The following is a 13336-nucleotide window of genomic DNA, read 5'->3' as shown; positions in this document are numbered from 1 at the left end:
GGGCCTCACATCCATGCATTCTGTAGTCAGTGTGAAAGAGGCCTTAAAGGGGTTGTCCCGTGCCGAAACGGCTTTTTTTTTTTTTTTTTTTCAATAGGCCCCCCGTTCGGCGCGAGACAAACACAAGGGATGGGTTAAAAAAAAAAAAAAGTTTAGTACTTACCCGAATCCCCGCTCTGCGGCGACTTCTTACTTACCTTACCAAGATGGCCGCCGGGATCTTCACCCACGATGCACCGCGGGTCTTCTCCCATGGTGCACCGTGGGCTCTGTGCGGTCCATTGCCGATTCCAGCCTCCTGATTGGCTGGAATCGGCACACGTGACGGGGCGGAGCTACGCGATGCTGCGTAGAAGGGGGCGGAGCCAGAACGCCGCTCGTGCCGAGACCCAAGAGAAGGGAGAAGACCCTTCTGCGCAAGCGCGTCTAATCGGGAGATTAGACGCTGAAATTAGACGGATCCATGGCGACGGGGACGCCAGCAACGGAGCAGGTAAGTGAATAACTTCTGTATGGCTCATATTTAATGCACGATGTATATTACAAAGTGCATTAATATGGCCATACAGAAGTGTATAACCCCACTTGCTTTCTCGGGATAACCCCTTTAAGGGCATTGAAGTTTTGTTCTCCACCGACCTCACGGTTGGGGATTTTTTATTTAAAAAAATGATTAAACTGCAAACAGCTTGACTTAGCGGGGTGGCTCTAATTATTTTTGTATATTGTATAACAACTGTATTTTGAGTTCCGCGAGTGTCATTGAAAAAGTGATTCTCCAATGTGCGTGAATCATGCGTCAGAGGATCGCAATTTTACAGAAGAGATGCGAGGTTTAGAATGAAAAACTCCTTGCATCTGCTTGCAAAACACACATTTGCAAGCACTATATTGGGTCAAGGTTGAGGCTTAATTTTTTTCCGAAAGGTCCCTGTTCGCACGTGAGAATTGTTACCTTTTTATTGATACATTCTAGTAAAGATTCATCTTTTATAGGATATGCTGGAGTGATTATACATAGTTTTTTTCCACAATATAAGGCAGGATGTCCACAAGCGGGTCGAATTCCACCCTCAGCGCGAGCAGACCCTGCCCGCGGCCAAAGACATTTTTTTTTTTACCTGTCCGGATCTTCTTTGTAAGCAGTATCTTTTTTTCCTGTTCTTTGAACTCTTGCTTTCCTGCAGATCCACGGCATGTCTGCAGGGTCAGACGGATTCCATTAACTTGGAAGATGTCAGTCCGGGATCTGCACAGAAATGGAGGATGCTGCGATTTGTTTTCCAGACCAAAAGGTCAGCAAATCAAATCCGCATGCTTTAATTGATTTGCGGATCTCCCACGTGAATTCTGCAAATCAAATTCGCCGTGGACATGAGGCCCAAGAGTGACACCGCTGAAGCCAGTGATTTGCTGCAGTGGTCACATGGATATGTGGGATTGTTTTTTTTTTTTTTATGACATTTCCTCCCGCCATTTTTTTTTTTTTACAACTTGGAAAACCATTAAGGGGTCTCATCAGCACTGCTAATCACATTGCTTGATCAAGAAGGCAGTTGGCTTTGAAGTGCATCTAGCTTGGACATACCCTCATATGGTACCTTTTAATATGTGTGATTCTATGCCGATGACATAAAGAAGATTCTTTTTTTTTTTTATGGAGCTGGAACCTCTTTACAAGAATGTGGGTAAGTAACTGGTCAGTGATGGAAAGCAGATGGGGGTTATAAATGGTGCATACTCTGATTGGGTCACCATTAGTACTGGGGGAACAGGGTTTTATGTGTGCGTAGATTGGAGGGGGTTACAAGTTGGGTACCTGAAGGGGCAGCATTGGAAATGGGGTTTCTTACTAGTGGCGTACTCCAGGGGGCAGGGGAAGACATACTAGTATGGTACCAGAGAGGGCAGTAGTGAAGGGATTAATAGTAGGGTACTCCACAGGGCAGTATTGGGGGAGTCAGCAAAAGCAGCTGCTATGCAAGATTAAAACAAAATGAAATAATGGGCCTCTACCTGAATTTAAAGACAAAAATTATGACAACTGCAAAAAAATGGCCAAATTCAAATAAAAATCGACAATGTCATAGAATGTGTGTTAGAATTAGCCTTCCTTGGCTCAAAAATTGACCAGGATGGAGAATCTATGCCAGGGATAAAATGTAGGATAGCATTGGGGCAAAGCACTTTGCTAATCATCGACAAAATCTGGAAACGTAGTGATATCGGCATCACAACAAACGCAGGATAGCGCAAACCACCAGTTTCCCCATAGCCATGTATGGGTGTGAAAGCTGGATGCATTTGAGCTGTGGTGCTGGCAAAAGCTGCTGCGAATACAATGGACAGCGAGAGCAACAAACAGAGAAGTCCTGAATTGCATAAGACCAGATGTATCACTGGAGGCCAAGGTGACCAGGCTGAGGCTCACGGATTTTGGCCATGTAATGCAATCAGTCACTAGAAATATCTATAATGCTTGGACAGATCAGCGGCAAAAGACGACCCGTTCGCCAAAGGACACGATGGCCGATACTGTCAGAGCGGATACTGGCATGGATATCACACAACTGAAAGAAGTGCAGAACTGAAAAACATGGAGGGCACTCGCCAAGAGCCGTGAACAACTAAACTGCTGTCAATACCACCTCAGGAGACAGTATTGGGGGAGTCAGCATTACTAGTGAGTAGAGATGAGCGAATATACTCGTTTCGAGTAATTACTCGATCGAGCACTGCGATTTTCGAGTACTTCCGTACTCGGGTGAAAAGATTCGGGGGGCGGCGTGGCGGAGCGGGGGTAGCAGCGGGGAACAGGGGGGAGCCCTCTCCCCCCACTGCAACCCCCCCCCCCCTTCACCCACAGCGCCCCCCGAATCTTTTCGCCCGAGTACGGAAGTACTCAAAAATCGCGGCGCTCGGGTGAAAAAGGGGCGTGGCCGAGTAGGTTCGCTCATCTCTACTATTGAGGTACCACAAGGGACAGTATTGGAGGGGTTACTAGTGAAGTACCGCATGGAGTAGTTTTTTTGAGTCAGCATTACTAGTGCGCTACCGCAAGGGGCAGTATTGGACCCTTTTCTCTTTAATATACCCAGTAAGGACCTCATGGAGGAATTGTACGTTACAGCATGAATATCTGCAGATGATACAACACTGAGAGGACGACAATGGAGGACGGTGACTGGTAGACATTTCTGCTCTGCACTATCCATAAAGCATTGAATTCAGAAAACCACTAATGCTGAATACACCCCCTAGATGAACTCCTTGAGGGTGTAGATTCTGCATTCGAATTACTTCTGGGGGCTTTGCAGCAACATGGCATCCAAAAACCATTCCAGCAAAAGCTGCAATTCCAGATGGACAGCACTCCTTCCCTTCAGAGTCCTGCCTAGTGCCAAACAGCAGACTACGACCACATGTAAGGCATTGCTGTACTCAGAAGGAAGAAACACATAGTGGCTTCTTAGCCACTGCCCCTTGTGAAAGTAAAAAACTGAGCCAAAACTACATTTCTTGCCTGTTGCATTGGGGGACACAGCTGAAGACTTTGGGTATAGCTACTGGCACTAGGAGGCAGTCACTAAGCAAAAAAAATTAAACCCTTTCTGCGGGCACCAAGCTAACCAGTTTTATCTTAGTGTCCGTAGGAGGCCGACCTCTTCCTTCATTGGTCCTCAGTTGTTACCTTCCTGACTCTGAGATTACAGGGCTGGCATTAGACTCTCCCTGTTTACCCCACTGAGGAGGGTGAGGGACTCGTCCTTGCCCCCTTCTCTTCCTCCTGTGGCCCTTATTTTTCAGGGCCACAACAATGGTCCCGCCCAGTAAAGAATAGGGGGTGTGGAGGGGGAGGGGGGGTTGGGTTCTAAGGGCCGCTCCTCTGCTTCCACTGAACACTGCTCTCCTTGCCAGCGCCAATTTCACAACGCCTTTTCTGCTCTTAATACAGCGCTTACTGCAGTCCAGGTGGAGGGGGGTTGCTATCAGGGCAGAAGAGTTTCCCTTACTTCATAGCGCGGCATGTAATCTACACAGTCCGCTGGAGAGTTTCTCCCATGGGTATCATTTTGAAAGGTCAGTTTATTTCCTGTGAAACACAAAAAGCGTTAAAAACTTTCCTAAATTCAGTTTTTAAAACTGGGTGATTTATGGGGGACTTCCTTGATAGTCAATATTTCACCTTTCAACATACCTTGACTACATAACTGCTGCTGTGGAGGTATCTTACCATCCCCTATCTGCAAACTTTTTTCCCCCACGGAGCATTGCATCCAACTTGGTGCGCTCCACAAGAAGAAACTTTATCCCCTCGTTCCACGTAAATGGCCCCTCACCCAGGCAAGCAGCACCCTGCTCTTCACTGACGAAGGACAAACACCCCACAACACCCTGTCTGCCGATGGGGGGTCTTTGCCTTCTGATGCAGAGTCTGGTTTAGATTGTATCCTTAATTTTGTTGTAAAGGTTGAGCACTGACATGTAGGTAAGCTTCCTTCCAATAGGTGGCGCTATGCAGGTTCTTTCTCCATCCCCTATTTGTAAACCTGCAAAGGCCCCCAAATTAGTGTATTTAGGGCCGTGTGCGGTCGTGTTAATCCATGGGCTGCACAAAACCCCACTATAGGGCGATGCAGATTGGCGTTTTCCATTGGTTTGCTTGAAAAACCTCATGGCGTGTCCTGTTACTATCCGTATCATGGACAAGAAAGGGACCAGTCACACGGGACTGAATTACACTGAAGGACGCAGCCAAATCCGCAACTGCGGAACTCCACACCAAGATACACAGGTCTAACTGCAAATTTTGATGTGAAATCACAGGCAGGTTTTAAGCCATTTTCAATTCGGCATCAAAATCCGTAAATATTCTGTAGATGTCAATGCAGAATTTACCGCGGCTTGCGGTGCGTCGTGCGGGCTATACCGTCCCCTGTGAAAGGTCCCAAATAGAACAGGGCAGTGCATGTCAAAAGGTGGAGTTTGTATAAATTGGACAGCATGCGGACAGGGCAAGTTGTGCCCGCGCCTCAGGTGTAACCCCCATTCACAGCGACTGCGCACCCAACCAAAGGGGAAAGAAAAGACTGAAAACCAGAATGAAAAATAGCGTATTTATTATGTACAGAAATACTGCGTGCTATATACAGGCCGAGGGACAGCGGTGTATATGCAGAGCCGGGTTTGGCCACAAGATATTATAAAATTACAGGCCACAATGTCACACGTGCCACGTCTTCTTCAGGACTACATGACCAGCGAGAGGAACTCACTTCTTAGGCGCTTTCACACATATTGGAATGTTCCACTATGGAAATCTGCACCATAATGTGCACATCTAACAGTACTTGGATCCTCGTCCTCCGTGCCAGTGAAAAGGCCAGTGGACCTTCTTGCTGTACCATGACAGAGCTTGCACTCTATCGCACCTGACACTAGAATCGATGTGAAGTGATGGCCAATGCCAAGACAGAAGAAAGCTGGCTTAGTTACTGAAATAAGCTAGACAACCAGCCCCCTGGCATGACATGATGGGCAACGGAAGGGCGATGACATGATGCGGTGTCAGAACGGAGCTGGAAGTGGAGATTGCAATGCCACTGGATTGGGTATTTCTCCCCCTTGGACACCCCTGGGCAACAATTCCATTAAAAGGTGGAATCAGAACAGCCAAATCATGAAGACTGCAATACCAAACACCGCAGGTAACCAGTGTAAGGGGCGGAGTCTTCCTCAAAGATCTCCGATGCCATTTCTATTGCCCTATAAAACACACACGAAGCTGGCAGATACAGCTGAAGAGCTCGGTGAGAAGAGGGTTTAGTGTTTGTGATCTGGATCTTGGAGAATCTACCTTTTCATGCAGATATTCACTGTGAAAAGAAGAGCTGGTAACTTTGAGATCCGCCGTCCTTTACGCCTTCAGCAGGACATCGGTCAGAACCCTGTACAGTTCTTTCATATCTGCAACTAGAATTCCAAAAAGCGCAAAAAACGATTATCAGTATAATAAATGGTGAGAAGTCTCTGTAGACTCAGCGCCGCCGCTTAGCTGGAGCGGGTCCGGTGCCCACCGGCGGGCTCAGCAGATGCGCAGTTGGGTCTACTTCCTGACGCAAGATTCCACCGAGCAGAAATTCTGGTGATGTAATCGGAACAGATGCCGGGACCGACCTGCAGCGAGCGGCGTCTTCAGGGCATGACACAACCACACATTTCCCCTAGAGGACAGAAAAGAGAATTATCAAATGGTCTGCAGTCAAAGACAACTTCTAACAAACAGCGTTTGTCCGCTCCATCACCTTGAATGACCGAGGCATCTTAGGGAGGAAGACGGCTCCACTGCACTGGATGAGATCTTTCATCTGCTCAGGCTCCGGTTTGACATTCGCAGTTACGTGAATTTCATAGCCCTATAATGACAAATCCACTTCAGCAGATATTTTGTATCAACTCAAATAATTCTTCCCATAAAAAACGCTATAAATGGTGCAACTTAAAGTGCACAACAATGTGCAAACTGCAACTTTCCACACTGAATAGCAAAGGGGAGGAGGGACCCTCATTTTGGACTATATTAGATGCAGTTCCTCCTGCTCTGGAGACCTGGACAGATATGACATGAACGGCCTATTGATTTCAATAGGAATTGTGTAATGCCGTATTTCCCCTGTGGTGGCACTAGCTGGTGAGTTGCCCCACGGATTAAAGGAAAACCCATTTATTAGGATCAATTAGGGTCGGGTGATGTTTTTTTTGCTAAGTAAACAGAAAAAAAATATATCTGTATGAGGTCTTGGTTTTTTTGGATGAGTGGTACTTTTTTTAATGGCCCCACTCTGGATTACAAATAGTAGATTGTTTAACTTTTATTCAATTTCCTTTGGGGAGACGGAGAAAAAGCTAATTCTGTAAACATGGCAGCCACCTTGTAAGAGCTGAAGAATAAGGGAAATCACGTACCTCAAAGACCCGCTGCTTCCTCGCTTTCTGCAGAGATTCTGACAACACAAAGTTGAATTTCTTCTCTTGCTCTTCATCATTAACGAGGAATCCAGTTGGGGACAAGAAACATCCGCTCTTCTTACACTGGGAACAAAAGTCAACATTACGTTCAGAACAAGACTAGACGCCAACAGAAAAGGATTGTGGGAAATCTCATTGAGGGTTAATATAGAAGGCGAACAAAAAAAGGTTTTAGCCGGGAGAAGGGACACCTTATCTATCCAGTCCAGCGTGATGATGGGAACGCCTCTCGCCAAGGCACACAGAAACTTCACCGTCCTCCTGATGCGGTCAGTGACTAGGTGGGTGCAGTCATACACCGACTCTGCGATATCGCCACCCAGAGCGCGGATCGCTTCCTCACGAGCCGTATCCACCACGCCGGTGAAGAGAATCTGGAAGAGGAAGTCAACAAACAAGAGCTTAAAGGAGAATATGTGTAAACGTGTGATTAGAAAGTGTAAAGACTGGCAGTTCAGGCTGATGTGAGGATCAGGAACTAGAAAACACTATGACTACTACATTTGCAGCAGTGTACCTTAGGAGCGGGACCTGACTGCGCAACGAATGGACTGCTGGCTGAAGTGGATGCTCTGTTGGTGCGTCTGGGCGTTCTGGCCTCTGGCGGGTTACTGGAAGCAGAGCTGAGCCTCTGACGGGTGCTCGGGGATGGAGCCGGAGAGGAGGATTCCTGAAAGATAGGCATCACAGCACTGGATTATAGGCACTGCTTCCTTCTTCAATATGGATTTTCTGGCTATAAAAAAAATCAAAAAATTCCCCACAGAAAGGTCTAGAAGGGTTTCTGTCATTCATTCTAGTTTACTGAAACCCGGGACGTACGTGTTCTGTTTGGTAACGTCTCTGCACTGACCATTTGTGAAGATGAGACATAAAGGGTGAAGTACCGGACATGACCACTAGAGGCTCAGGGAGAGTCATCAGGTTGAAAAGACGAAAAGGTTTTGGTAAAAAGGATTTGGTAGCTCCTGGGATTCTGACACTCAGTCTGTGTGAAGAGAAGCCGCTGCTCTGCAGCGAGCATCAGTGAAGGACTTTGGTTATGCTGATGTGCTGGCACTAGGCCTGTGATTTAGGGCCAAATATAATGTACAGTTAAAGGCCAGACGCCCAGGTGCTAAATTATGTATTGGTTCACTGTCAAGTGTGGTAAACCTTTTAAGGGACGCAATAAAACCTTCAGGTAGCAGATATAAAGAACGTTCCGGTTGCAAGTTGAAGTTCCTGAAACTGTCACCACTATCTTCTAGGAAGAAGATGGTGGCCTGGAATCGTGAATGATACCTACTGTCAGAAGGGGTTAATCTAATCCCCAAATCAACTTCTCTCATCCATCTACAGCAGAGGTGATAAATCTGATCAGGAAGGGTCTCCCAACGTCAAGCCTCTAACCTATCCTCAGAATGGTTGCATTGTGCTCCCCTCTAATGACTGCCCCCCACATAGTGGGAAGGAGCTTGCAGGAAGCGGTGGCCCAGTCTGCGTGGTGGCGCTCCCTTCAACTCGATAGTATAGAGATCACAGCAAAAACTCCTGCACTACTTATTGTGCTTAGTGGAAAAAGAAATAGGAAGCAGAAACTTACTCCACAGAGGGGACTTGGATGACACCAATTCCCCCCCAAGATATGCATTCCACTGTGGGTTACAGACGGCAGCCATGTTCTTCTAGTCTGCCGTCATGCGACTATTAAACACCCACTTCCCTTTTGCATATTGCTAATTGGTTTCACATCTGCAGTGAGACGCATATACGTTCCACCGCGGATTGTGGAAGTAAATGTCGGCGGCCATACTCTTCAGGTCTGCCGTCACATGACGATCAATCAGCAACCACCCCTTCCCCGGCATACCGCTGGGTCTGCCGGACGTACTCCCCTAATGGTGGCTCCCACACAGTCGGGATGAAAAAACGATAAAATTAATGCTGTTAGAGAACATGGAGGACACCCACCCACTCTAATTGGTCAGTGAAACCCCCTGAATCACCTTACCTGTACGCACAAACGCATAAATGGACAGGAATTTTACTAAAGTAGCTGCTTGCCACAGAAGGTTACTGGATCCCTTCAGATCGCGTTGCCGCTACATCTGTTCTTTCCCTCCACCCATATAATATTGTGTTTATTATTTTAGTAATATTTGATCTGTACACCTTGTGAAATAAACGACTGGACGTTACCCTCATACCCTTGGGGTGAATTTTGTATCTGCGAATTCGAACTTGTGCGGACTCGCTGGGATTCCGGTCCCCTCTGGGGAGTAAGTTTATTTCTTTTTCCACCAACACACAATAAGTAGCGACAGTCTTTTCTGGTGATCTTTCATACGGTCTGTGACGGCGGTCGTATGGCCATGGGCATCTCCGCTGCTGCCCTGCCAGCTTCCTGACATCTGGCGGGATCATTTGCCTTTGACGATTTCTGAAGGACCATAGGTGTGGAGATCTGCCATCCAACGGGCCCACACCAGGTGAGTCCATTCCTATATTGCTCATACCATTTTTTACATATTAACCCCTCTTTGGGGCGCAGATACTATGATCTACTTTTTCCTCTCCAACTCTATGGGACTTTCAGAACTAGCCGTGTGCCAGTGCCCCCACATCACCAGTCCAGAGGATGATAGAAGATATGCTGATTCAGGGATGACCCTTTAACCCATTCCCGCTGCAGGGCGTAAGTTTACGTCCTGGCAGCGGGTACTTCCCGCAACAGGACGTAAACTTACGTCCTGGGGATAGCGCGGGATCACATATGATCCCGCGATATCCCGCAGCGGGAGCCGGCTGTCAGTCATAGCTGGCGTCCCGCTGCAACAGCGGGGGGGGGGGGGGGGGGGGGGGGGGGGGGGGGGCATCAGAGATGCGCCCCCCGCTGTTAACCCCTTCCCTGCCGCGATCTAAGTAGATCGCGGCAGGGAAAGAGTTCACAAAGGGAGCGCGCTCCCTCTGTGTCTCCGGCCGGCTCTCGTGATGTTATCGCGAGAGCCCGGCCTGTCGCCATGGTAACAGGACGCCAGACACTGGCGTCCTGTACTGCCTATGATCGCTGTATAAGCGATAAGGCATGGCAGAGCAGTAGCTCTGCCATACCTTATGACAGCGATCATCAGGGCAATGGTCAAAGTCCCCTAGGGGGACACAAACAGTGTAAAAAAAACAAAGATTAAAAAAAATGAATAAAAAAAAAATGTAAAAAAAAGTTTAAAAAAAAACCATTTTTTAATGCTTTTTCTCAGATTAGCATAAAAATAAAAATAAAACCCCACATACTTGGTATTGTCACGTCCGTAACGACGCGTACAATAAGCTGCACATGCTTTTGACTGTGCACGGAAAAAAACGCAAATAAAAAACGCTAAAAAACTGAGGCAAAATGCCAATTTTTAGCATTTTGCCTCCCTAAAAATGCAATAAAAGTGATCAAAAACTACAGCCCGTCTCGCAAAAACATAAGCCCTCATAGAGCTCCGTACATCGAAAAATAAAAAAGTTACAGGACTTTGAATGCAGCGATTTAGAAAAAAAAAAAAAAAAAAGATTTCCAAAAAAAGGGTTTTTATTGCAGAAAAGTGGAAAAAAAAAAAAAAAAAAAAGTAAGAATTTTGGTATTGTTGTAACCGTACCGGTCCGCAGAAAAAATGGATTGTGTTCTTTATGCTGCATGATTAACGCTGTAAAAAAAATAAATAAATCTATGGCAAAATTGATGGGTTTTCTCTCCCTGCTATCATAAAAAAAAAAATAAAAGTTTTACAATATAGTTAATGTACCTAAAAATGGTGCCGATAAAAACTACAGTTCACCTCGCAAAAAACAAGCCCTCACACGGCCGCGTCGACGGAAAAATAAAAAAGTTATGGCTTTTGATAAACAGAAGAAAATCCGCCAAAAATTGTTGCGTCCTTAAGCCCAAAATAGGCCATGCCGTGAAGGGGTTAAGGGGTTTTCTACATTAGACAACACCAACCCCACAGGTCCCATAGACCTCCCATTATTAATCACTGTGCAAAGCAAATCTCTGGAGGGCAGATCACATGGTCAGCGCATCGATTTCATTGGCTGCCATGTACGGATTCAATTTACATGAGAGATGGGAATTCGTGTGCAGCTTCCTTTGCTAATAACACCTGATTGTGGAGGGTCCTGCAGTCCATTCATTATTGGGGGTCTTATGCTTTATACGTTTGTCCAAACTGGACGACGAAGTTCTGAAATTTGTTTAAATAAGTCAATAGAAAGATCAAACTTCCAAATAAATTCGGCCAAAGCCCCGATGTCTTCCATGATATTTCTGGTGGAGGGATACCAGTCACACCACTCTGCTGCACCTACATGTATGTGGAGGAAGAACAGCTGTGACTACTGGAGGAAGGGGCGAAGGGCACTGAAGGGACTGGTGACACTGCTGTCACTATTTACAGGGGCACCCCTACCATGTGGCAGCAATCTACAGGACAGTAGCGGGGCGGCGGGTAGGTGACCGCCATCTATTTTGCTCAGTAAAAAACAATTGCCACCTCAGGCAGCATAGAAGCTCGGGGCAGCCCAGACTACAGGCAGGAGGGAATTGAACTGCACTGACTACTGGGCTAGAGGGAAGCTCCTAGTAGGACCCTTTGGAGAAGGTAAGCCTGCTATGACTATCTAGGAATGAACGACAGCACTGCTGGAACTAATGGGGGGAATGGGAAAGAAATGGTGTGACTACTGGGTAAGGGGCATCCTTGCGGACGACCTGGACAAGGCTGTGATTATTTTGGGGGGAAATAAAAACCCGCAATTAACGTGTAAAGCCAAGGTATCAAATCCCAACTCTGGTGTTCGTTACAGCAAAGCTTTAATCGTAAGCCGTTTCTGTCATCTTTACAGAGAAAAGGTCACCAAGAAAATGTGATGCAATCGACCGACCCCGTGTTACCGAGCAGGAGAGTAATATATAGGTTACTCGCTATAACTTATTGATGGAAATCCCTGCTCTCTCGCTGCTCAGGAGTCCAGTGGGCGGAGAGAAAGCCTGTATCAGCTGTCAATCACAGATAGGACCGCCCACTGGACTCCAAACCCAGAAAAAGCAGATATCTAAAGTAACAACACACAAATTATAGCATATATAAGTCGTATTAGCTCCTTCTGGTCTCTAACCCGCTGCAGGTAGATGAGATTGCTTGTCGGACATGACAGGCTCCATTTAAAGCAACCCTCCAGTTTCGGGACAAAATTCTGTCCTGGCTTTACCAGATCCACAGTTATGTCAGATCACTGCTGCATACGTCAACAATATCTAACAATTCTACATTTCAACGGCTTTGTCCCTGGAACCCCCTTCAACCAGGAACTATCTTCTACCTCTATGCCACAATGAACCAACCCGCTCCCACCCCCACAGGGCAAACTTCCATTTATGATAAAATAGGAACAATATCTCAATATCTCTTTATCTTTGCCACATTGGCATCATTGTTGCACATTCACATCTAAGGGCAGCCACCAGGTGTGCTGGCAGAGACATAGATTAAGGTCCTGCATAGGTCCTATATGGTTCCCGAAATCATTAGCAAATTTAGCCAGAACTGCTCCCCGTCCTGTTTCCGGGGATGCACTGAACATGGTTCTACTCTGCACACCTGATGGACATGCCCGAAGGTGAGATCGCTCTGGGGGCAGGTTGCTCGTCTTATCTCCTCAGTGATTGGCAAACCTTTAGACCAGGCCCCTGCGACATGTTTGCTAGCGGATAAACAGTCAGGCTTCAACAATCCGCAGCATAAATTGGCGCAAAATATATGCATGGCCACCAGAGTCTATATAGCATCACAATGATTATCACCAGTATTGCAGATTGGTCCGGTTAAGGCTAAAATCTCAAGAATGATGGTGTATGAGAAGCTATCAGGGAAGATAGGACGGAGTTATTCCTGAAAACGTGGCAGCCGTGGTCTGATTTTTTGGGAGCTCCGGGGCTGACAGAAGCTCTACAGCAGTGAGATGGAGGGGGTGGTGACTCGGGGAGGCCTACAAAAGTCCTATGGATGGAATAGAGAGTAACAGAGTTCACCCAAAGAAATAAGTGACATAATAAATGTGGAAGTTATAGCCTAGATTTTCTATGAATATTTACTATGTTATGTTTTATAAACGGTTTTATTTGGAGATCCCCCTGCGTGGGGTAAACTTCTGGCTAATATACTGCTATATTTTAAAAAATTTAATAAAATCATTTGAAACTAAAATTCTGTTCTGGCACCAGTGAGGCAGGTGGTTAGTTCTTCTCTGCTGTCCCTCCGATCTGCTGGTTCTGGGTCCT

The 13336-nt window shown here is 46.5% G+C and overlaps 1 protein-coding gene across 4 annotated transcripts in view; it reads right to left on the bottom strand.

Moving 5' to 3' along the window:
• Window positions 1-5103: 5103 nt before the first annotated feature.
• MDC1 (mediator of DNA damage checkpoint 1) overlaps window positions 5104-13336 on the bottom strand; it is a 31029-nt gene continuing 22796 nt past the window's right edge. For all 4 annotated transcript variants that reach the window (XM_066581594.1, XM_066581595.1, XM_066581596.1 and 1 more), the window contains exons 12-16: window positions 7547-7699; window positions 7221-7403; window positions 6967-7092; window positions 6306-6416; window positions 5104-6224 (exon numbers count right to left, since the gene is read on the bottom strand). In XM_066581594.1, the coding sequence (XP_066437691.1) occupies window positions 6039-6224; window positions 6306-6416; window positions 6967-7092; window positions 7221-7403; window positions 7547-7699 (759 nt within the window). In that variant the 3' untranslated portion in view covers window positions 5104-6038. The remainder of the gene's footprint in view (window positions 6225-6305; window positions 6417-6966; window positions 7093-7220; window positions 7404-7546; window positions 7700-13336) is intronic.

The sequence above is a fragment of the Eleutherodactylus coqui genome, chromosome 10 (genome assembly GCF_035609145.1).
Source record: "Eleutherodactylus coqui strain aEleCoq1 chromosome 10, aEleCoq1.hap1, whole genome shotgun sequence".
In the NCBI taxonomy this organism is placed as follows: domain Eukaryota; kingdom Metazoa; phylum Chordata; class Amphibia; order Anura; family Eleutherodactylidae; genus Eleutherodactylus; species Eleutherodactylus coqui.
Note: the sequence above shows the minus strand (reverse complement) of the source record. Positions and strands in the feature narration are given on the sequence as shown.